The sequence below is a fragment of the Cynoglossus semilaevis genome, chromosome 5, assembly GCF_000523025.1.
Source record: "Cynoglossus semilaevis isolate Cse_v1.0 chromosome 5, Cse_v1.0, whole genome shotgun sequence".
NCBI lineage: Eukaryota > Metazoa > Chordata > Actinopteri > Pleuronectiformes > Cynoglossidae > Cynoglossus > Cynoglossus semilaevis.
The window spans coordinates 18,100,887-18,125,254 of record NC_024311.1 but is presented as its reverse complement, the minus strand read 5'-3'; the positions used below and the strand labels follow the sequence as shown (position 1 = coordinate 18,125,254).

At 42.3% G+C, this 24,368-nt stretch overlaps 1 protein-coding gene across 5 annotated transcripts; it reads left to right on the top strand.

The window, feature by feature from the left end:
* The first annotated feature begins 73 nt into the window (after window positions 1–73).
* On the top strand, window positions 74–24,240 carry trpm7 (transient receptor potential cation channel, subfamily M, member 7). 5 transcript variants are annotated; one of them, XM_025055408.1, is made up of 41 exons: window positions 2,673–2,723; window positions 3,458–3,537; window positions 4,755–4,793; window positions 5,092–5,299; window positions 5,423–5,636; window positions 7,181–7,305; window positions 7,394–7,565; window positions 8,217–8,391; window positions 9,042–9,165; window positions 9,302–9,374; window positions 10,581–10,681; window positions 10,913–11,047; window positions 11,140–11,193; window positions 11,286–11,426; window positions 11,544–11,678; window positions 11,842–12,119; window positions 12,220–12,448; window positions 12,769–12,924; window positions 13,023–13,166; window positions 13,862–13,990; window positions 14,131–14,382; window positions 14,591–14,765; window positions 15,583–15,715; window positions 15,803–15,981; window positions 16,383–16,515; window positions 16,631–17,400; window positions 18,283–18,377; window positions 18,742–18,838; window positions 18,928–19,004; window positions 19,130–19,167; window positions 19,555–19,583; window positions 19,853–19,909; window positions 20,067–20,111; window positions 20,200–20,265; window positions 20,613–20,896; window positions 21,398–21,480; window positions 21,685–21,890; window positions 22,295–22,346; window positions 22,479–22,585; window positions 23,019–23,155; window positions 24,096–24,240. In XM_025055408.1, the coding sequence occupies exons 1-40, from the start codon at window positions 2,673–2,675 to the stop codon at window positions 23,108–23,110; spliced, it is 5,733 nt and encodes a 1,910-aa protein (XP_024911176.1). In that variant the 3' UTR covers window positions 23,111–23,155; window positions 24,096–24,240. The 5 variants fall into 5 exon arrangements, 4 of the variants coding, with proteins under 4 accessions (XP_024911178.1, XP_024911177.1, XP_024911176.1 ...); XM_025055407.1 differs by lacking the exon at window positions 24,096–24,240 and having other exon boundaries at window positions 23,019–24,063; XR_003049674.1 differs by lacking the exons at window positions 14,131–14,382; window positions 14,591–14,765; window positions 15,583–15,715; ... (16 more) ...; window positions 23,019–23,155; window positions 24,096–24,240 and adding an exon at window positions 13,280–13,479 and having other exon boundaries at window positions 91–2,723; window positions 13,862–13,988.
* Window positions 24,241–24,368: the final 128 nt, after the last annotated feature.

Here is a 24,368-nt window from a genome sequence, read left to right as displayed (position 1 = left end):
TACAGTCAATATATATGCTAATGAATTATATTTTTATTTTTTTATTTTTTATTTTTTTGGTTCATTGATAGTTGACTCATTTTAAATACTTTGATACAGGGGTTTCTTAAGTATTTTGGCTAAAGTTATCTATCTACATTGAGACCTATATATTTCCTCATACACTGAACATCCTTCATGTATACATGATATGTTGGTACTGAATCAATGCATGTCACAGTATACACACTTTAGAATTATTTTTATATATATTAATTTAATTTAATTTGTTTTATTATTTTATTTGCTCCTCACCTACCAGTACTCTCTGTGTGATATACTGTTAATTTTACTCCACCTGTTGGTTACTCACACCAGGCTTAAAGAAAAAAAAAATATAAAAACACTTGTGATTTTATGTGAAGTGAAACAACAGTTCAATAGAATGTGTGAGTGAAAGGTGTCATTGTGGAGACAGCATTAAGAGTGGTTTAGTTTCCCTCACAGCACTGGGCTTAATGAATAAAAGCACTGCAAACCAAAGCCCCTTGGGGTCAATTCCTTTAACAATTACTTCTAAAGCCAGATTCCTCTGCTCTGTTCTCACCGTCTCTAAACCTTCATCTCCATGTCAATGCTTCAGTTCATTTGTGACCGCATGATGTATGTAATACGTACTGTCACATGCATCAGTAGGTGTGTCGTTAGCATTGGTATGCTGTCATATCATATGAAAACGATTGCTTTTTATTCTACATGTCCCCCTCCTACGTGTTATATGCAGACCCTTTCACATTCACTCTGTCTTTTGTTTAAAAGACTTGCCAGGCCAGATGTTATCTCTGCTCATATTACGTCACACAAGGCCAGAGGACTGATGGGTTGACCAGTCCGCTTAGTAATGCTGTTAGTTACAAGAACGGAGGTGAAGGAGGGGCCGACTGTCAGGGCTACTGAGCTGAGTTGGTGCTTTAGTCATTTTCAAATTTGAAGTCAGACACTCGCACCCAGAGACATGAACATGAAGAAGATTTCTGTTCATAACGTAGAGGTGTGTTGTTGTTGGGGTTTTTGTTTTGTTTTTTTCAGTAGGAACACAGTTTGAAAACTTGAGCATAAAAATCAGAAAGGAAAAGGGAGGGAGTGAGGAAGTGGAAGTGAGACAGTGTGTTTTTGGCAGGAGCCCTCAAGTCTTTTGTTTCCTGACATTCTCAGGTACCATGGTGACAGGTTAACAGCACAGCTTTATCTCCACCATTAACACTTTGTTGGACTAAAATAACCAGAAAATACGCTCTGCTCACTTTGGTTCAGGAATGGTACAGGTGGTTCAGGTTAAAACACCAGCTGACGCCGGTCTAGAATAAACCAGTAACTAGTCACTGAATTGACAGTTAAGAAAAGAGTCTCGTGCCAATAACCATCGCCCAAACGTCTCCTGATAAGAAGTAACCCTTCACAATAATGTTCAAAATGTTTTTCACAGACACATGAATGTAGAACTCTTTGAAGAATGTTTCTATGAATCTAAATTTTGAGAAAAAAACTGAAGAGAACTGTCCGGCCTGCAGTCCAGAATGTCAATATATGGGCTGTCCTAAAGAACCAGTTAGTAACAATGACAGTCTTTATACAGAGTATTTTATATAGAATTAATATTAAAGTGAGTGTAAAACAAGGGATGATCATAGTAAACTATAATTTATATATTTATATAAGTAATATATATTAAATATGTACATGTTTCTTTCATTCTGTATGTTTATATATATATATATGAAATAATGCACATTTGTCAGATTATAATCTAACGCAGTAGTTATGATTAACTCTATAACTACTGTGTTTTCCTTTTACCTTTAAATGTGGGTTAAATGAAGTTTCACAGCCAGGTCCAACCCAAACATGAATTTATTTTGCAGTAAATGATCATTTACACAGAGCAGATAATAATTAACGCCTTTGTCTTAACACATCAGCTGAGGTTTTAAACGAGCTGTAAGAAAACTGCATATTGTTTGTGCACGTTCTTGACATTAAGAATATTCCTGTCAGGGAGTGTTCAGCAAATACAAACGTTCTTTCTTTTAGATTTTAAAGTAAAATGCGACACCAGCAGACATTCAGTTAATTCATCCACTTTATTAAAAGTTTCAAGGATTTTGACCTCGTGTCGATCTCGACTCGATCTTTTCTCCTTTTTTTTCTTGGACAACCTCCTGATGTATCAGTGTGGAGCCAGGGAGTTGTTAGGAGAGGTTCAGTGTGTGCTGCATGAATTACAGCTGCCGCGAGTGTCTTCAGTAGACATTAAAGTGTATATCATTGAGGCCTCTGCCCATTCTCTAATCCCGTCCCACACCTACACCTCCCTCGTCTCTTTCTCCTCAGCTACAGCGTAATATGCAGTTTGTCTCCGACACATTCATCTGCCCCCTGAGTGGCTTCTTACAGATTAACAGTGGATGGAGTTTGGAGGTTGCTGCCTCTCACTGATCACTCAGCTTTTAACCCGGGGCCGGATCTGGATGGTAACCACATCACCGTAGACTTTGAGACCTCCGTGCGAATTTGGATGATTTCAGAGACACAGACACCCGGCGAGGTGTAGCGGCTTCTTCCTGGTGATCTAGTGCTGGAGTAAAGTCGCGGTGACTGTGGTTTGTCCAGGAGATGCATGTTGGAGCCTTGGTATGTTCCTGTACAAAGCCCTTAAACACAGAGATGAAGAAGAGGACGTCCAGGTACACGCTGAGTCTCACTGGTCAAGCAGTGGGATGACCTGTTTGTTTATATGTTGGTGGACTAACGCTGCTAAATGTTGCAGATGGCTGAGACCTAGACGGTTCTGAATGAGACAGTGGACAGGTGTTTTAGAGAGAGGATAACTGGAATGAAATACTTTGTTTTTACTCCCTATCACATGATTCAATGTACTCTCTGTACGTTCTTGCAGTACATTTGGACTAACCTGAAAAGCCGTCTAATAACTCACTGTTATTAGAGAGTTCCATACTCTGTGGAAACTGTCGGTGCAAAGCTCTGAACTGTGTCTGCAGGTTTCTTCTTTGTGCAGGCGAGGATTAATGTGGCTAATCAGCTGTGGCTCTCACAGCTGCACCGTAGGAGACGTCAGAAATGAGGGCATTGATGGAAAATTCCTTTGACTGAAGCCTTGCTTTTAAAATGTCAACAAAAAAAAAAGTTGTTTCATTAATAACATTGTCATGATCTGAGCTTCAGAGCTTCTGATTTTCACATTTCACCAGTGTTTGGATTCAAACTTCAGTCTTATTTGCACTGTTGTGTGAAGAGGAGCGGACGATGTTGATTTATCTCCAGCCTAATGTTTTATTTGATTCTGTTTATAAATGTTTAATACCTGTTACCTCGGCAGCTGTGAACTTGAAGTTAAAGTTGAGGAACAATAGCTTCTGTCTTACACTACGTCTCTCTTCTTTTTTTTTCTCATTTACAGTCCCAGAAACCCTGGATAGAAAGCACTTTCACCAAAAGGGAATGTGTGCACATACTTCCAGTGTCAAAGGACCCCCACAGGTATGTGCCCGATGAACTGCAGTTCTTTCTCCTGATGGCCATGGAAACGGGGGTAATTGTATGGTGTGTGTGGTTAAGTAGGCCCGAACCCTAACCACCACTCTGCAGAGAGTAAATGAGTCTGTTTCTGGGCTTTTTTTTAATGTCTATGTCTGTCAATCTAATTACAGTGTTAAATGAGAGGCAGGCCAGCTAGTAAACAAGTCTCTCTCATTTTTTTGGTCCAGGAATGGTATTTTCTCTCGGCCTGTCACACTAGCCATGTTGAGGTACAATTGATAGAGGTGTAACCATAAATTTAAAAGTCTTGACCGTTGGTCCTTTAGAAAAAGAATAAAACCTCCATAAATTTAAAAGTCTTGACCGTTGGACTTTTAGAAAAAGGATAAAACGTTCTACTCTTTATATAAAACGTTTCCTGTCCTGCTGTAGCTTTTAGAATGACTGACTTTGGATTTCCACAACCAGAACCAATATTTAAATAATCCATACAAAAATAGTTTATTGTGACACCATAGGATGTCTGATTTTAAGAAGCCTCACATCTCATGTCCCAGGATGACCATGGCTGTAATTATATCTACGTGACTAATAGATGTCGTCACGCTCTCTTCAAGTCAAGTTCACCTGGATTTTTGTTTTGTCTCAGAGTTAAAGTTTGGAATCTAACAATTCACTGTTAGAACTGCACAGCAGTGTCTCCTTGGCTTTGTAACCTCGGCCCTCATTCAACCTACCATCTCCATGTGAGACTGGCACACAAATAAAAAGTGTCAGGGGTTGAATCGCAGCAGCAAGTTTGTCAAGAAGTAAAATATTTGGTTTACTGTTTAGCCACCTCTTTATCATTCACCTGTAATTTTTAGTTACACTTTCAAGAAGTCACAGTGCAGTTAGGTCCCTGTGTTTTCTTTTACTTTAATTATTTGCAACTGGCCGTTTTGTCCGTTTTGTCCGTTAACCACAGAGCTTTCTTAGGGTTGACTCTCAGGTCTGCATTTGACTGGATGTCAGGTTTCATAACCATCACTTGGTTTAAGGGCAACACAGCAGCTCTCTCTGCCCCCGCTGACAGAGTTCTTACCAAAACAACAGCGTCCCTCCCTGCAGGACAGTTCAGCCCATTACAACTGTCCTTTGTCTTCACGCACACGTTCTGCAGTTTTGTTTGTATTCAGAAGACATTGATCTTGTGTTTTGTTTGGAATTGTTGCCAGATGCCTTCCAGGATGCCAGATTTGCCAACAGCTAGTCCGGTGAGTTAATCATCTTTGTTTGTCTCACCAAGTCACCTGACAGGATTAGCCCAAGAGGAACTTGTTACATTTACAACAGGCAAAAAGTTCTTCTGCATCAATCAGACTAAATATGTAATTCATTAAGTCATTGTTTCTTGTTATAATAATAATAATATATTATATTAATTTCATTAGTTCAAACAATGATTTGATTCTTCCTAAACCACATATTCTGTCAAGTTGATTGAATCAAATGAACCTCCAAAGTCATGGGTTTATGTCCGGATCAGTGACCCGTCTTTGTGCCGTCTTCAAGGTGCTGCTGTGGGCGGCTGGTGCGGCAGCATGTTGGCTTCACCGCCAGCTTGGCCACCAAGTACTCGGACGTGAAGCTGGGTGAAAAGCCCAGCCAAGCCGTCCCTGAACTGGAGGAGTGGTCGGTGGAACGACACACAGAGGCCAGCCCCACTGACGCCTATGGTGTCATCAACTTCCAGGGAGGGTCTCACTCCTACAGAGCCAAGGTACGAGGGCACAATCATTCTTTGAAGTGTGGCAACAGAGACATTTTATCTAGAAAATTAGATGACATGGGTTTGCACAGTGACACAAACACATTTTTGTTCTTTTCTCCTAAATGTTTGCAGTATGTGCGGCTCTCCCACGACTCACGGCCAGAAAGCATCCTCCGGCTGATGCTGAAGGAATGGAACATGGAGTTACCCAAGATACTCATCTCTGTACACGGAGGAGTGCAAAACTTCGAGCTGCACCCACGCATCAAGCAGGTTGTCGGCAAGGGCCTCATCAAAGCGGCGGTGACCACAGGGGCCTGGATCTTCACTGGAGGGGTCAACACAGGTGAGGGGCCGACGTTCCCAGACATGAATCATTCACACGTTTTGGTCCGATCGCAAGAGCGGCAGGAAAGACAGATGTTTGCTGCAGGGTTCTGTGGTGTTTCTGCCGTGTCACGCAGTCCAAACATCCAGTTCCACAGTGAGCTGCTGATGATGCAGAAGTTGTAATGCTGGACTTTAAGCATGTCATTTGGCTGCGTGCGGTGGCCAAGGTGTGTCTGTAGCTGCAGCGCAGCGTTAAGACGGTGTGGTCTGATCATAGTGTTTACATCATTACTCACGGGGCCAATTACCCAGACCAGTGATTAGGTGTAAGGCCTCTGCTGGTCCCTGTCAAGTTTGGATATTCTCCCGTCTCACAAATGACTGCTGAAACCAAGAGATGCATTAACTGAAGACTGTGGTTCTCAAACATCTCCTGCACTAATGCACTTGTTGTGAACTTACCCCCCTGGTGCTGTTTCCACTCTGGTCCTTTCTCATGCATCAGTTAATAGGATGTAGTTTATCTAGCCATAAAACATACATCATAAATACCATGTCTTTTTATTTTAGACTTACTGGTAGTTATAACAATTAGTGTAGTAAAAACATTCAATCAAACATTAATGGAACTAGTGCTTCCTGGACTAACAACAGCAGAAGTTAACAATCACTGAAGGATTGTATGCACTAACAGCACGGTGTTTTTTTTTTTTTTTCTTGTTTGTTTTTTTTGTGAACACATATTTAGGGATTGTTAATAGCTCATTAAATGCAATAAATAATTCTATGTTCCAGGAAAGTCTTAGTCTTAGAAAAATCTAAATGTGTTCCTTCATGGCTGCTGAACTGTATGAACAGGATGCTTCAGTTTGAACATGTTTGTTCTTTAGCCTCAACCTACGTCTCTTATAAAACGTTATGCAGATGATGTCTCGGTTTATGCCTGTACTCAAATGTGAAAATACAGATAAATACAGCCTCCACTCTGAGGTCTCACTGATGAGGAGTTTTGTTCACCATGACAAAAACAGCACACGTGTGTAAAAACAGGTGATTACAAAGCTGCAGCTCCTCCTCCTGTTCTAAAAGCATCAGGATTAGATCCCAATGAACAATCAACAAAAAAATTAAACAAAGCAAACAGTCATATTTAAATATAGTGCCGGCTTCAGCCGGGGATTATCACTTTGTCTGAAAACAGCAGGAGATGATGCAGCCTGTTGTTGAAATTCAAATTATAGTCTGATTCAGTCGGTTCTCATGCCAAAAAACAACAGGTACACATATTTCAAACAAATTAACAGATGTGTGTGACCTAATTACTGCAGACGAGCGAGAACGAGCACCAAACCACAGAGTAAGACTGCACGTTTTATGCACTTTTTTTTACGTTTACCTCAGGGATTTCATGTTGTGTTTGTCAACCCAGTGGTCTGAGTGCGTGTCTGCTGCATCTGTTTGACATTAGGTCTGACAGGACAAACAGGGAGGTCGGGGCCTCTGACCTCAGACACATGATTTAAAATATTATACACAATATTTTTTGTCTCCATTTTAAAGGTGTGGCAAAGCACGTAGGTGACGCTCTCAAAGAACACTGTTCCAGATCGTCAAAGAAAATTTGCACTGTTGGGATTGCGCCATGGGGAGTCATTGAGAATAGGAATGATCTGATTGGCCGAGATGTAAGTACTTGTCTTTGGCATGTCTCACTTTAATAGTAATTGAACTTCATTCAGTTTCAGGAACTTTTGTCTGATTTTCAACCCACAGATTGTTGCCCCGTATCAGACACTGTTAAACCCTCTCAGCAAACTAAATGTTCTCAACAACCTGCACTCCCACTTCCTCCTGGTGGACGACGGCACCGTGGGGAGGTACGGTGCCGAGGTCAATCTGCGGCGGGATCTGGAGAAGCACATCAACCTCCAAAGAATACACGCACGTAAGCACGACGTCTGAAGCGAATGTCGTTTCTTCTGTCAGAACAGATTTGTCTCCGTAATGTTCTGTTCATTTTGGTTTAATAAGCCTTAAAATGTGAATTGGTGAGACGTAAACTCTGTCTGGACGTCAGGGTGGTCAGTGTAAAGGTGTTTGTTACTGTCTTTGTCAACTTAAACAACTACTACTTAATACAGGTTGTGGTAAGAAGTTAGTGACTCTGGGGTCACTGGAACGGCACATGTTACTTTAGATTTTTTAGTGTCATCTCTACAGTAGTTTATTGACATTAGAATATATTTTAATTTAATATTTATTTCCCATCACGGCAGAGCTGTGAGTTAATTACATTTGCTCCATCCTTAAATTTAAATGATCACTGAGCTGTACAGTCAAACCACACGACTACTCTGATATGTTTTAATAGATTATACCTTTGTTGACCTTTGACCTTTTGTCTGCCGTGACACGCCCTTTATTCATTCTGGTTTGGTCGAAACCAAGTGAGCGGTGCATTATCATCACAGCCTTTAACAAACTCCGTCACTCTGGGTGGAGTCGGTCCCTTTGATAATGAAGACGGATGATGTCACTCATCAAACCTTGACCCGACTGTTTTTTTTTTTTTTTGTTCCTTCTTCCTTCCTGTCAGGTATTGGTCAGGGTGTTCCTGTGGTGGCTCTGATCTTTGAGGGGGGGCCCAACGTGATCCTGACGGTGTTGGAGTACCTTCAGGAAAGCCCCCCCGTCCCTGTGGTGGTGTGTGAGGGCACGGGTCGCGCTGCTGATATTCTGGCCTATGTGCACAAGCAGACGGAGGAGGGAGGGTAGGGCACGACGTGCACAAACACTGAGCACCTTTGACTTGTACAGTTAACGCCGTCACGGTGGTATTTTAGAGAACGAGGAACAAACTTCAGGTGTGAAACACTGATGAGACTTTAGGTCATGACAGGGTTTTGTAGGTAATCAGATGATGTGGTTGGAAACACGTTTGTGATCATTAGGTCATGACAGGGTTTTGTAGGTAATTAGATGATCATGATCATATGACACTAATGTAAATTACTTTAAGCCTAAACATTAAACTGTAGCCTAGCATTATCATTCATCAATGTCATTTCAATTTGAAAAATAAAAGTTCAGATGTGTTTCATACAATGTCATTTCAATTTGAAAAATAAAATAAAGATGTGTAAATTTAGAATGTGAGCAGAATCATTTATATTTTTAACTGCCAAACACTCTGAGTCAGGGATCTTTGGTGAACCTTAAGGACAACATTCGCTCCGTCTCTTCATCACTGTGAAGTGTCTTTAATAATACTGTAAATCAAAACATCCTTTTTCCTCTTTGTCCATAATTATTATTATTCAGCTGTGATGACAATCGACTGTTAAAAAACCCAGATTAATTTATCCTGATCACATTTATTATCCCAGACGTGTGACTGTTCTGTCCCTTCACTCTTGGACAGCGGCCTCCCTGATGGAGTGGAAACTGACATTATAGCAACCATTAAGAAAACCTTCAACTTCAGCCAGAGTGATGCCAACCACCTTTTTCAGACTCTGATGGAGTGTATGAGAAGCAAAGAACTGGTAAAACATTATTTTATCTGCTTTCATTTTGAATATTTCTTTTTTTTTTTTTTGTAGCTTTGTGTTCCACAACCTCACCGGTTTACATTTGTTTTACATATTTTTCTCTCTTTTTTTTTTTTGTTGGCATACACAGATCACTGTGTTTCACATCAGCTCTGAGGATCACCAGGACATCGATGTGGCCATTCTGAGGGCTTTACTCCAAGGTTAGCAGATTATTCATCTCTGACCCCTGACCCCTGACCCCTCCCACTCCACTACCCACAGTACCACTGATTTTTCTTCGCTCCTTCAATAAGCTGAGGTTGTTGACACTTGGAGGTTAAGGCGGAAATGTTTTCATTTGGACACCGATACTGAGTCACCCCTCTGTGCCCCCCCCGCCCTCCTTCTTTTCTGAGTTGGTGTTGCTGGACAGCACAGGGCCTTAATCCCACAGTTGTTGCTGCACCTTTGCCCTTTGTCCTTCCTGTTTGTCTCTGTGAGAGAAGTTGAACATTGACCTGAGAAATTTTAATCTTTCAGTTTTCCTGTGGAGGGTCTGATTCACCAGTGACCCCTAAAAACACCCGTCACCTGTTATTTGAACACAGACATCGCTCATTTCTGACACAGAACACATATTTCTCCTGACTCTCTCTACAGAGCTGAGTATTTATCCACACTCCATTTGTCTGCCTGTGACAGCAGCTGATCAATAATGTGGACAAACCTGTTTCGGACAAACTGTGACTGAAAGAAATCCCAGGCTCAAGTGTCTGTTGTTGACCAGGAGCACACAAAGGCTGGTGAAACAGTAACTCATCCTTCAAAGGAGCCTGGGGGACCAAAGCTTTCAAAGCCTTTTCACTCACACGAGCGCTGCTGAAAGACTCGTCCTCAACCTGGAACTATTCATTTAGTGCCGTGGATAATAAATGAAGCCTTTACTGGAGCACAGGAAGTGGCGTTATCACGGCAGACCACTTTGTGGAGTGTATCCTGTATTTCATGACAATGATTGTCATTTGATCACATGATTGATTCTTTCATCTGAATTATTAATGACTAAACCTGGTGATGTGTGGTGTCCTGGACGCTGCTCTGTTTCCCCCTCACTCTGGTTTGGATCACGATCATGAGAACTGTCAAAATGAACACTTAAACTGCTTTAGTTAATGAAAGAAATTAACCTGATTAGATTTTAGAAAACAATAGTTAATATTCAATCAGCGTTCATTTGCTCTAAAACTCAGTAAATAAACATGTTGTTTGAACATTTCACTGAAGCACCTCAAGCTTAAAATATCTTCTCAACGTCCAGCACGTGTTCTTCAACACAGGATAATGGATGTTCTGAGTCAGTAAGTCTGTCGTGTCTGTACTGTTTAATGACGTGTGTGTGTGTGTGTGTGTTTTGTGTGTATTTTCAGGCACAAATGTCTCTGCCTTCGATCAGCTGGTCCTGTGTCTGGCCTGGGACCGTGTTGACATCGCCAAGAATCACGTGTTTGTGTATGGACAACAGCTCCTGGTATGTGTCCACGTTTACATGTAGACGTTCATCTGTGTACATGTCAAACAGGGGTCTGGACGTAGACCGCAGGCGTCTTGACTGTAACATGAACCGTGTTGTTTTTGAGTTCAGTTCTTAGCATGTGTGTAAACAAGAGATCATGTTTTTATGTTTTTTTGTTTTTTTTTCTTCCATTGTTTATTTTGTAGTCATATTTAATAATTGCAGGATGTTTATCTTTTTACGTAGGTGAGTTCGTTAGAGCAGGCCATGCTGGACGCACTCATCATGGACAGGGTGGATTTTGTGAAGTTGCTCATAGAGAATGGCGTGAGCATGCACCGCTTCCTGACAATCAGTCGACTGGAGGAACTCTACAACACGGTACCTCAGACATGGCCTGTCTGTGTCAGCTGTGTTTTACTCATCATTTCATCACATTGTGAAAAAAACATTTTGTTTATCCTTTTCTTCAGAAACAGCCACCATACAACCCGACTCTTCTCCACTTGGTCAGGGATGTTAAACAGGTCGGTTTATCGTTTGGAGTTTTACTGTGTGTCCTGTCGACATGTGCTAGCTGTGGTTACATTCCTGGATTTGTTTTTCTTCCATCCTACAGAGTCACCTGCCTCCAAATTATAAAATAACTCTGATTGATGTGGGTCTGGTTATCGAGTACCTGATGGGCGGGACTTACAGGTGCAACTACACCAGGAAACGCTTCCGAATAATTTACAACAACCTCCATGGCAACAGCAGGGTAAGTGTTTTTACTGTTTACTGTAAGGAACTGGAGACTGATATGAAGGAATGGTGATTGATCTGGACTCATTATGATTAACAGTGATTAACTGCTAGGTTTTCATGTCTTGCTCAGAGATCAGGACGTAACCTGGTAGGTCCCGGCTCTCACCTGAGGAAGAATCACGAATCTTTCAGCATGCAGGCAGACAAGAAGGAGAAGACGAGGCACAACCATTTCATCAAGACTGCACAGCCCTACAAACCCAAGGTAAACTCCTGTTGTTGTCTTTAAAAAATACAGACAGCACAGCCCTACAAACCCAAGGTAAACTCAAAGTACCTTTGCCCTAAAATACAACAAAACAACAAACCAAATCATGCTTCATCTGAATGGTTGCCGTTTGTTGGCTGCTCCGTCTTTTTCCCTGAAGCTGGAGTCGCCCACAGATCTGAACAAAAAGAGGAGCAAAGAAGAGATCGTAGACATCGATGACCCAGAGACGCGGCGGTTTCCCTACCCCTTCAACGAGCTCCTGGTGTGGGCTGTGCTGATGAAGAGGCAGAAAATGTCACTGTTCTTCTGGCAGCACGGCGAGGAGAACATGGCGAAGGCCCTGGTGGCCTGCAAACTCTGCAGATCCATGGGCTACGAGGCCAAGAAGAGTGATGTGGTGGACGACACATCAGAGGAGCTCAAGGAGTACTCCAAGTATGTTCAACTTCTTTGTGCCTCTTTTAGGTTTTATTAAAAAAATAATGCATCGAAAAGTTTTCCATAAAACCTCATCGATGCTACTGATGATTTCCAGTGACTTTGGAACTTTGGCCGTGGATCTGCTGGAGCAGTCGTTCAGGCAGGACGAGACCATGGCCATGAAGCTGCTGACCTATGAACTAAAGAACTGGAGTAATTCCACCTGTTTGAAGTTGGCGGTCTCCTCCCACTTACGACCCTTTGTGGCTCACACCTGCACTCAGATGCTGCTGTCGGACATGTGGATGGGGAGGCTGAACATGCGCAAGAACTCCTGGTACAAGGTTCATGTTCCATTTCAATTATTTTGGTCTTTGATCAGCTGCTCACGAAGTGTCCCACCCTTGTACCACGCTGTCCTGACCACTAGTGGGCGTTCAGTTGTACAGACAAACCAGTGGAGGAAATTAATCAATAGATTAAAAAGAAAATCATCTCTAACCCACTAATTATAAATATTGGTTATATTTGTTTGTCTGATGCTAAAAGATTCTAAATGACTGATTCCACAGACGAGTTTTCAAACATTTTCGTTCATTTAGTTCAAAACATCTGTGGCCAAAAAGGCAGCATCGTCCCATGTGAGTATGTTTTTTGTTTCCAGGTGATTCTCAGTATCCTGGTCCCTCCTGCCATCCTGCTGTTGGAGTACAAATCCAAGGCTGAGATGGCTCACATCCCCCAGAGTCAGGATGACCACCAGATGACCATGGAAGACAGCGAGCACAACTTCCAGAACACAGCTGACGACATCCAGATGGTTAGAATCGGGCTGTTGTGAACAGGTTTTTGTAAGATTTAAAAGCTCACGTTACTCACCTTCTTCCTGTGTTTGTGTTTTATTAACTGGGGCTTCAGGACGTGTTCAAAGAGTCGAGAGCCCAGGATCACACCGAGGTGAAAAACGACATCGAGACGCACGTTCGATCCAGGAGGCTGCCGTTAATCAGGAAGATGTACGCCTTCTACCATGCTCCCATTGTCAAGTTCTGGTCCAACACGGTAAGAACAATCAGAATCACAAGGCCTCAGCTCTTTGTCACACATATTGTATTTAAAGCCGACGTTGTTCCACTGACACTGAGTGTTGGCCTGATGTTTATTCATACACACAGACCTGAGCCTGGTTCTCAGGGCCCTCGGACCCTCGTTCATTCAGGTGTTCTGTCCCTGCTGTGGATTCAGCAGCTTTTTGTTGTGCTGTTCAAAACAAGAGGAGCTGATATTATCACTGGAACTGCCAGAGTGTGAAACGCAGCCTGTGTCTGGGCTTATCTACATCTTTTTACCTGCTTCTCTGCCTCCAGTTTGAACAGTAATGACTGTTTTTCCAACACATCACATGAACCTTGACCTTTCCAACATCTTGCCTGTCTGCATGGATATTTTTAAACTTTCCCACAGTCAAGAACAAGAATTCTTTGAGTTATATACAGTACATGATGCTTAGTTTTACTTAACAATTTTTGCAGTTTTCAGTCATCTACGTTAATAAAACCTCAAAGCGTTCAATCCTTTTCTAAGATATTGTTGACATCTGAACCAGTCAACATGTATCTGTTGGACTATTAACCTCATAACGTCTTCAGTCTTTATGTTTACACTAGAGGGCGCTCCTCTCAGACGTTAATTAAAGGTTCATTTCGTCTCCTCTCACTCTTGTTGGACTGAACCTCTAACTTGTGTTTGTCCCTCAGCTCTTCTACCTGGCCTTCCTGATGTTGTATTCATACGTGGTCCTGGTGAAGATGCCTGAATTCCCATCTCCTCAGGAGTGGGTGGTCATCCTCTACATCATCACTTCTGCTGTGGAAAAGATCCGAGAGGTATTTATCCCAGATTTGTTTTTTTTAAGCATAAAGATCCGAGAGGTATTTATCCCAGATGTTTTGGGTTTTTTTTAGTATAGCGAGCTGAAATCATTTTCGTCATTTTCCAACTTCACTGCTCCTCTGGTTTTCTACAGATGTTCATGTCTGAAGCAGGCAAGATCAGCCAGAAGATCAAGGTGTGGTTCAGTGACTATTTTAACGTCTCAGACTTTGTGGCCATTATAATGTTCTTCATTGGCTTTGGCCTGAGGCTGGCCGGGGGCGTGGCCTTCATCCCCGGCAGGACAGTTTACTGTCTGAACATCATCTTCTGGTACGTGCGTCTCCTGGACATCCTGGCTGTCAACCAACAGGCCGGGCCCTACGTCATGATGATCGCCAAAATGGTAAGTTCTTGTTAGTTACTTGAGTTTGTCGTGGGCTTTGGAACCAAAGTGAGACCGAAGTTGACCCGATATTTCTGTGATTTTAAAAGGTGTTTGATTTTTATCACTAAAACTTGTTCAGACTTGAATGTGTCTCAAACGTTTCACTGTTGTCTTTGTACCCACTTTAAGCTGCTGTGTTATTGAGTCTACGTGACGTGTCTTCCAGGTGGCCAACATGTTTTACATAGTGGTGATAATGGCTATAGTCCTGCTCAGCTACGGCGTTCCCAGAAAAGCTATTCTGTATCCGCACGAGGAGCCCAGCTGGACTCTGGCCAAGGACGTGGTCTTCCAGCCCTACTGGATGATGTACGGAGAAGTGTATGCTTATGAGATCGATGGTAAGGAGGATGAGATTACCAGGGTCAAAACCAGCGCCTTAAAATCTACCTGACAACGGCCTAATCATCGTCAGCGTTGTTTCACTCCACGTGGAGGACGTGGTCAACACCGGTGACTCTGGTGAAAGCAACAATCAAAGGATCCTAATCTGATTGGTGCAATTCTAAGTTCATTATTTTAAGTCCAGACTGTGAACTTTGACCTGGGTTGGTCTGAAATCACTGTGGTTATGGTTGTGTTTTAGAACCTGATCAGTAGTTTGTGTCAGTACTAGGGTTGTTCTGATACCACTTTTTACAAACCTGGTGAATATTTTAATCTGTGTACTCGCAGATTACAAGTACTACTGTCACCAATACTTCTTTTGATTGGGTCTACTGTAGGCAGTACTGTATTAGTGGTGCAGCTCAGTGTGGAGGTGTGAGCTCAACCCAAACCACAGTGATGACACCAGGCTTTGTCAAATAGAGCTGAACTTCCTGCTGTCAAACCCAGCTGAGCTTTGACACTTTGTCAGTTCAGTTCAGTGTGAAGCTCCATCTTGTGGTCAGTGTTTGAGTGTCACTGTTTCCACATCTCAACAATGTTGTTTTGAATGAGTCTCAGCTGCTCACGTCTTCTCTGTACCGTTGAACTGAGGACAGATGTTAGCATGTCTGTCAGGGCCGATACCTGTGGTACTGATGTCGCTGCGTCACAAGTACATACTGTGTTTTAGTTTGGGAAAATCAATGTTAACAATTATGTTATTATTTTCTGCTCCATATTGAAGTATGTGACAGTAAGAAGGACAAACCCTTCATCTTCTCTTCACAGTGTGTGCAAATACCACTGAAAACAATGTGAAAGAACTGTGTACAGCAGGAGTGTGGCTCACTCCCCTCTTACAAGCCGTCTACCTCTTCGTGCAGTATATCCTCATGGTCAACCTCCTCATTGCCTTCTTTAAGTGAGTGACATTTCAAAGCATAAACGATATAATAACAGTGTGTCCTCACATGAACTCATGTTTTCATTCTCCTCCTGTTCTTTTCAGCAATGTATACATGCAAGTCAAGTCCATTTCCAACCTGGTGTGGAAGTACCAGCGGTACCACTTCATCATGGCCTACGACGAGAAGCCGTTCCTGCCGCCGCCGTTCATCTTCCTGTTCCACATCTACTCTCTCTTCTGTATGTGTAGGAAGAGCAAGAAGGAGAACACCTACGGTCCAAGTGAGTCCAACTGGAACAAATTAACAAAATAAGAGATTGTTTTACCCAGGGACTGAAGAGTGAATTGACATTTTAAGAAATAAATGGTAATTGTTTGTTTTTTGCTATATAACAGAAAAAGAAATTAAACATTTTTTTAGGATCTTCAGCGATTTATAATAATAATTTGTTTTAACTGATTTTATACAGTTTTGCTATATAACAGAAAAAGAAATTAGACATTTTTTTAATAATAATTAAATGTGTACTGGATACATTTTCTTGCAGTGTTTTTTTAACTGATTTTGTACAATTTTATTTAGTGTTTTATTTTATAATATCATAGTGAACTAATACCTCTGGTGCTCTGCCTTGACATCTATATTTGGTATCATCCGTCTGTTTGTTCTTTCTTGTCGTAGAGCTGTTTCTAACAGAAGAAGACCAGAAGAAGCTCCATGATTTTGAGGAGCAGTGCGTGGAGACGTACTTTCATGAAAAAGACGATCAGTTTCACTCTGGCAGTGAGGAGCGGATCCGTCTCACTGCAGAAAGGTAAAACCTTTTCTTCTCCTTTTTAAGTTTTTAACATATAGATTTTTTTTATATATATGAGCAGGTGTAATGACTGAGCTGCTGCTAACTGAAGCCACTTTTCTGTCTCCCCCAGAGTTGACATCATGTGTCTGCAGCTGAAGGAGGTCGGGAACAAGGTGAACTTCATAAAGCGCTCGCTGCACACGCTGGACTCTCAGATCGGTCACCTGCAGGACCTCTCTGCTCTGACTGTTGACACTCTGAAGACCCTCACCGCCCAGAGGGCCTCCGAGGCCAGCAAGGTCCACAACCAGATCACACGGGAGCTCAGCCTGTCCAAGAACGTGGTCCCCAGCATCGCAGCCGTGGCCACGGACACCGGGCCTCACTCCAAATCCTCTGTGATCGGAAAACACAGCGTGGGGCCTTACTTTGGCTCCTCTTTTCCACAGGCTCAGGTGGACATAGCAGATTCTCTGTTTGGGACAGGTGTGAGCGCAGCAGGTCTGACTGAGAGCTTCAGGAGAGTCCGGCCAAGCGCAGGACTGGGGCTGGACCCCAGTGTGAACCCAGGGCTCGGTCCAGAGACGGGAGACCCGTTTGGGTTCGGACACCTGGCCGTAGAGGCAGGCTCCTCAGGCGGTGCTGACCCCAGTGCCTTTGTCCAAAGTGCCGCGGCGGCCGACTCCCCTACAGAACTGTGTCTCCACGGCCACTCGCTGGTTCACAGCAGACACGCCCGTCCACAGGAGCCAGGCCTCTCAGACACTCCATCCAGCCTGCCCAACGTTCCCTCTCCTGTGGCTCAGTTCCACATCAGCAGCACCCCATCCCAGGTCAGTGGCTCCAGCCACCCGGAGCTCCGGCCGGACAGCACGGCGGTAGAGTTTGGTGCTTTTATGGGTAAGTATGAGGAGGAGGAGGATGATGTAGAACCTGGTGTGGATGAGAAGAGAAACGAGGAGGATGAAAACTGTGTGTGTGTTTATCCTACTGTTATCGTTGTCTCGGCTTCTGCCTCGACTCCTCTTGCCTGCTTGCCTTCTTGCACTAAGGACACAGAGGGGTTAGGAAGTGAGGGCAGACGCCCCCGGGTCAGTTTGGGGTATGTGAACGAGGCGTTCTGTGATGATGAGGGCAGATCAGAGTCTCTGAGCAAACACAGCACAGACGCTGAAGTGACTCTGGCTTCTGAGGTCGGAGCAGCCGTGAGTCACAGTAAAAGAAAAAACGCCCCGTCGGGTTTTTCCCGGGCCCCTGTTGTGGCTCCCAGGAAACCCCGCAAATTGAGGATGAGAAGGCGGAATTTGCCAGGACCCTCAGAGTCCTGCTGCAGGGGGACGAACACAACAACAGAACCAGAACCAGAACCAGACACAACAAGAGGTTTGAGTTTTAGTGTGAAACCAAGGGCTTGGTCTGCCGGGTGCTCGGGTTTGTCTTCTCCCAGATCAGGATCATCTGCACAGACTTTACTGCTGCCTTTCTGCTCTGTCTTTGACTCCTTTACTCTCTGTTGTTTCTCAAACTAACATCTTCAAAGTTCGCCGTTTTATTAAGACTGTGTTTGGTGGATGGAGAGGTATGATGGGATTTCTTATCAAAATTAACTGTAATTCTGTTCTGTTGTTGTCGGTGTGGTGTGGTTTGATCACCTGATCAGGATGTGTTTGGTTTACAGGTGAAATAATTGAGTTAAATAAATTCAAACAGATACAGTTTTCAGTTACCTGTGAATGAAGGTTCTATGATAAAGTATTTAAAGTGGAATGATTGTGTTGACAGGACATAAAGACAGTGTGGAGTGGCAGCACTCGACGCCCAAAGACTCCTCCGTGTCCAGCAGACAGCCCAGCCCGGAGTCAGAGACCAGGCCACAGGTGTGTGTGTGTGTGTGTGTGTGTTTACAGATGACACCGTCGCAAACGCAGGCAGTTTATACAGTCCTGTGCAAAACTTTTAGGCAGGTGAGTACATTCACAGTACGAAGAAGAACGCTGGAACTGTTCACTCTTGTTTCGTGTTCGTCTAAAGTTATCTCTAAAATGAAGCCACGCCGCACAGGATGATGGGAAATCTGCACAATCTTTTTTTTTAGATTTTGAGTCCCTGCTGCTCAACTTTATAAAATTCAACCATCAGAGTTCTATCTTCTGTGTTGATCTTGTTGATATTGTTCTTAAAGATCACTTCCTTTTTAAATGGTGACCCTATGGTTTTTGTTTTTTCTTTCTGTGATCACAGGCTCAACCTGAAGGTCACGGCCCCATCAGAGCCGTCAACTCCTACGCTGGGTTCACAGAGTTTGACCGAAAACCCGCCTTTCTCCATCCTGACTTCTGTAGGTTCAGTCATAACTGAGCGACTCATCAAACTCATCTCTGAATCGCAGCGTCGTTAACGGTCACTGTTGTGTTTGTTTTTTTGAAGCTCTAACAAAGAGGGAGAGAAGCAGAGTGTCGGCTGAAGACATCCTCATCCACGAGGATCCCAGGACTGCAGTCTTGGTAAGAATTTCACCTGTGGCTCATATTGAATCAACACAGTCTGCTTAATTAACCAGAGCTCAGTTGTTTCATTCTGGGGAATGCAATTGTTTTAAAACACTTTATTTTGGTTTTTTTTTCAACAGGAAAAAGTTCAGTTCAAATCAGTCCAAGCCAACAGTCTGTGAGTGCACACACACACACACACACACACACAGGTTTTTGTGTTTTTTTGTGAACACATTTCATGTCTTACAAATATATAATAATACTCACAACCTCATCTGAGTCAAATTCTAATCCTAGATCCAAACGAACTAAAAAAATAAAATAAACTTTCCCTCAGTTTCTGTATTTTTCTGTTATAACGAATAAAACGATGCAGGTTAGTTATAAAAGTGTCTGTTTGTTACGATGTATTTATTACCAGTGTTACCAAAGTTAACTAAGTTGTACTGAAGTGTATTGTGGTTTTTACTGTACTGTGCTGTGATTATTGAGTGATGTCATGATCATCAACTAACCATGGTTTTTCATTTTCTTTTCTTTGTCTGTCCTGTCCCTCTGGAAGAAGAGCTCCTGGTCAGGAGAGTCTCAGTGGTGAGAAGACTGCACTCACTTTTATTATTACTGCTCTAACTGTCTGAATAACACTGTGGTCACACATGTCCAGCCACACATACACAGACACACTGTCACGATCATGTGACCTCCTGTGACCTCCTGTGACCTGTGTTAGAAGCTGCTAACCTTTAGAATCAAGAATCTCGAAACAGAACGTGATCAGGCAGAGAACCTGCTGTCTGTGTTCAGACATCAGACGTTTTAACTTTCTTTTTTTTTCTTTTTTCCTCCATCTATGGTCACAGCTGCTAGTGCGTCTCTCTACGCCCCGCGTCACACCCACCTGGGAGCCAGAAAGGACTGTGAGTAAAGCAGAAATAAACACCAGGCTTAGCTTCAGTTCATGCTCCGCTGTGAGACAGTTAGGACACAGAGCAGAGACTGAACTGTGTTCATGTTGAACTGCACCTTTAGGACCAGCCAACGCCAACATTCATGCTGCTTTTGTCTTCTCTGCAGCTATTGGTTCACCTTTCAAGCCAATGGAGAGCTACCAGTACTCAGGTGAGCCGGCCGCACGGACACAGACGTCCAGGGTCCACTACTGGTCAACAACTGTTTGACCACCTGTCTTTTGTGTCTGTGTGTGCAGCTGTTGAACGCAACAACCTGATGAGACTGTCCCAGAGCATCCCGTTTACTCCTGTGCCCCCTAAAGGTCAGTGTGTGCATCAGCAGGGAGAATAAAACAGTCTTTTAGTTCAAACACATGGATTTGATGAATTAAACTAATAAACACTGACGTTTGACATTATTTTACACAATAAAACAGAGACGAATCTGTCAAACAATTTTAAATTTTATTAATCACATTGTAGCTAGTTATGAGTTGTGTTTGTAATTTAGCAGAATTAATCAACATTCCTACATATGAGTATGGATCAAATTCTGCTGGAATCTTCTGGATGTATTTTATACCGTCTTTATTTTGTGACTGGTCTGAGTGATGGAATTATTCATATGGAAACACGTCAGGGTTCAAGTTTCTTCTTTCTTGGTGAACAGGTGAACCGGTGACGGTGTACCGTCTGGAGGAGAGTTCTCCTAACACCATCAACAACAGCATGTCTTCCTGGGCCCAGCGGGGCCTTTGTGCCAAAATCGAGTTCCTCAGTAAGGAGGAGATGGGCGGAGGACTCCGACGAGCCCTCAAGGTGCTCTGCACCTGGTCAGAGTACGACATCCTGAAGCCAGGTCACCTGTACATCGTCAAGTCCTTCCTGCCAGAGGTGGTCCAGACCTGGCAGAGCATCTACAAGGAGGACACCGTGCTGCACCTCTGTCTCAGGGTACGAGACACACACACACACACACACACACACGTATTTATATATATATATATATATATGTGTGTCTGGGAATACACACACACACACACACATGTATTTATATATATATATGTGTCTGGGAATTTTAGTTTTGGGAAAGTTTTCAAAAAATTCTTACAATCAAAGGTTGATTTTTATTTTTTTATTTAATGCATTTGCTTTCATTGCTTGAAGAAAGGTTGATGTTAAAAACATTTTTTTTGTAATTTTAATCATAAAGCACACAGGTACATATATTCTGGCAAATCTGTACTTTTTATGTGTTTTATTTTTAAAAACATATTTAGAAAATGATTTATCTGGTACATTTGGCTGATGATTATCATACACACCTGTAAACTATACATTCTATTTGTATCATATATAATTATTTGTATATATATTTATTCATTTATATATATATGTTTGCGTTTGTATGTACAGTAAATTATATATCACATCCTTTTTTTTTTTCTCCTCCAGGAAATTCAACAACAAAGAGCTTCTCAGAAATTGACCTTTGCCTTCAATCAAGTCAGACCCAAAACCATTCCATATTCACCGAGGTCAGACTTTATCCTTTATATCTTAACACTTTATTGTTATTGTCTAAATCAATACAGATGATAAAAACACAAATACATTTTATTGTAAATGTAACGTCGTGATCAGAGACAGCTGTTGGCGTGAGCCCCCCCCCCCCATCGTCCACTCCAGGGGTCAGTGCTTTTGACCTTTCCTTATTCACCCGTGACCTTGTGCGTCTGCAGGTTTCTGGAGGTGTTTCTGCTCTACTGTCATTCTGCTGGACAGTGGTTCGCCATAGAGGAGTGCATCACCGGGGAATTCAGGAAGTTCAACAACAACAACGGGGACGAAATCGTTCCCACCAACCTGCTGGAGGAAACCATGCTGGCCTTCAGCCACTGGACCTACGAGTACACGCGTGGCGAGCTGCTGGTGCTCGACCTGCAGGGTAAAAAAAAAACCTCTTCTTCTTCACTGTCGACTGGTCGAGTTATTGGTCAACCTTATTGGGTACCCTAACCCTACAAATAAGATTCTGATTCTAATAAATAAAATAAAAATAAAATTGCAGTCCTGAGCTCTGAAGAACACAACGATGACCTTTTTTTATGGTTCAAATTCAACCATTGATCAAAAGCGAAATAAAATAATTATAATTTCCTGAAAAAGTCTTCAAAAATGAAATACAAAACAGAACAAATATTTTTGGCACTTCAGATATTGATCGATTAGTCGATTATCAGTTGAGATTTCCCGGCTTCAGTCGACCAGGACTTTCATTGGTTGATTACGGCTCTACAGTTCAGATCGTCGTTGGTGTTGAAGTGGTAAAATCTGTTTGTTCCTCCGCAGGAGTCGGGGAGATACTGACGGACCCCTCTGTCATCAAGAGTGGTGAGAAGGGGTACGTAGGACAGAGTCTCATCAAGAGTGGTGAGAAGGGGTACGTAGCACGGAGTCGCACTTCTTCATGGTGAGTCTACCTTCTGTCCAGTCCAGGACTGTGAGTCTAAACCCTCACTGTGTTTCTCTGCAGTTCGTACGATATGATATTTGGACCGGCCAACCTGGGAGACGATGCCATCAGGAACTTTCGTGCAAAGCACCACTGTAACTCCTGCTGTCGCAAACTCAAACTACCTGGTGAGAACTGACTCGGTCGGAAAAATGTCTTTGTTCTGAATTCTTAAACAATCTTTGGCACGAACACGACGGAGTGGTGGTCGAGGGAACTGTTTGAGCAGGGATTCAAACTAGCGACACACATGTTCGCAAACTCCACTGAACCTGAGTTCTAACTCTCTGACTCGCTTGACAACAGAGGTAGTAGCAAAGGTAGCGATGTGATCAGAGTTGGCTCTTGACTTTGGAGGTCGCCATCTGCTGGACAGGACAATTCTTTAAACTTCCAAAAAAGAATCATGAAAATATAAATAAATAATTAAATAAAAGTATATTTTTGGTGACAGGAACTATGAATTTAACTTACATTGTTTTTATTGTTTGTTTTTTTTAATTTATATTAGGGGAGCAGAAGTCCTATTGTTGTGTAACTGTGGCCTGTTTTCATCTGCAGATCTGAAGAGAAACGAGTACACACCAGATAAGGTGACGTTCCCACAGGAAGACCCTTCCAACCTGGGGGGCAGCATCAAGGAGGCCCACTAATCAATGAGGCTGATGCTGCGATCAGTCCAAAACCAGCCAACCAGGGTATGAGTGGCCGTCACGCCGCACCTTTTACTTTCTATAAATGTATATAAGTATATATTCATTTGATTTTGTCAAAGCCAAGAAGGGGAGAAAAGAAAAGCCTCAACTGGAAAACTCACATCTGGCTTTCCATGAAAACCAGTGCATGCAGACTGTGTTGACGTTTAATACCAGTGCCACCGAGATGCTGTGTCTCACACACACACACACACACACACACACACACACACCATTCAACTGTTTTGGAGTTCGTTGTGGGCGAAGAACATATGTAAACCTATATAAATAGATATATAATATAAAAACTGGATATTTCAACAGGTACAGGTTTGTTTGCAGATGATTTATTATTTATTCTAAAGTCGGAGAAGTTGCCTTGTTTTAACTAAAAAATAAATGAATAAACAAAAAAAAAAGATCAAGTGCATTGTTGACCTGTTACAGCAGCTCCAGAGAGAAGAGGCTGCTGACTCTGCAGGGCTGCCGCACGCCACACCATTTTTATAAATGTATAAAGACTTAGTTTCACATGATTTTTTGTTTTTGTTTTTGTTTTTTTTTGTTTTACTTAATGAAACTATATACACAAGTTTGAGAATTTTGTAATTTATAGGCAGATTGCAATGCAACTTTTACAGAACGTTGTATGTAATTTTATTGTACTGAAATTGTGTCCACCAAAATATGAACTATGATGCTTTTTATTGTTACAAAGGTACAATTGCTTTATCTTTGTCATCAACTGTTGTATGAGCAATCAAGTGTATCTTATAGATACTGTTTAATGAGCATGAGCTGAACAGATTCAAATATTTTATTCAGGGGAATTGACAAACATGAGGGTATTACTGTATACGTTTTGTACTGGGCGTCATTTTAAACAAATAAAATGTTTTTGAAAAGCTTGATCACGTCGAGTAAAGATGCTCTTTGTTTTTAGACTTGAGAGAGCAGCGAGAGCCTGCAGATTATATTCTGATGAAATTCACCAAGCTGTGCAGCAGTGTGAGACAGAAGGTCGAGTGTTTGAACCCAACTCTCACATTCCACAGGTGCAGTCTGAATTTTTTTTCTGTCCAAACTTCTCAACTTTAAAAAAAAAAAATTTCCTAAACATTTTTCAAAAAAAATATTTCAAAATTTTTTTTAGAAAATTTTGAGAAAATGATTAGGAAAAAAAAATTTTCTAAAAAAAGTTCGGAAATTTTTTTTT

Bases quoted from the DNA above. Each gene is read 5' to 3' on its own strand.
- trpm7 (XM_025055408.1), top strand. From the start codon at position 2,673: ATGTTCCTGTACAAAGCCCTTAAACACAGAGATGAAGAAGAGGACGTC. The intron at 12,925-13,022 runs GTTAGAATCGGG...CTGGGGCTTCAG, and splicing joins CAGCTGACGACATCCAGATG to GACGTGTTCAAAGAGTCGAG. The intron at 17,401-18,282 runs GTAAGTATGAGG...TTGTGTTGACAG, and splicing joins AGAGTTTGGTGCTTTTATGG to GACATAAAGACAGTGTGGAG.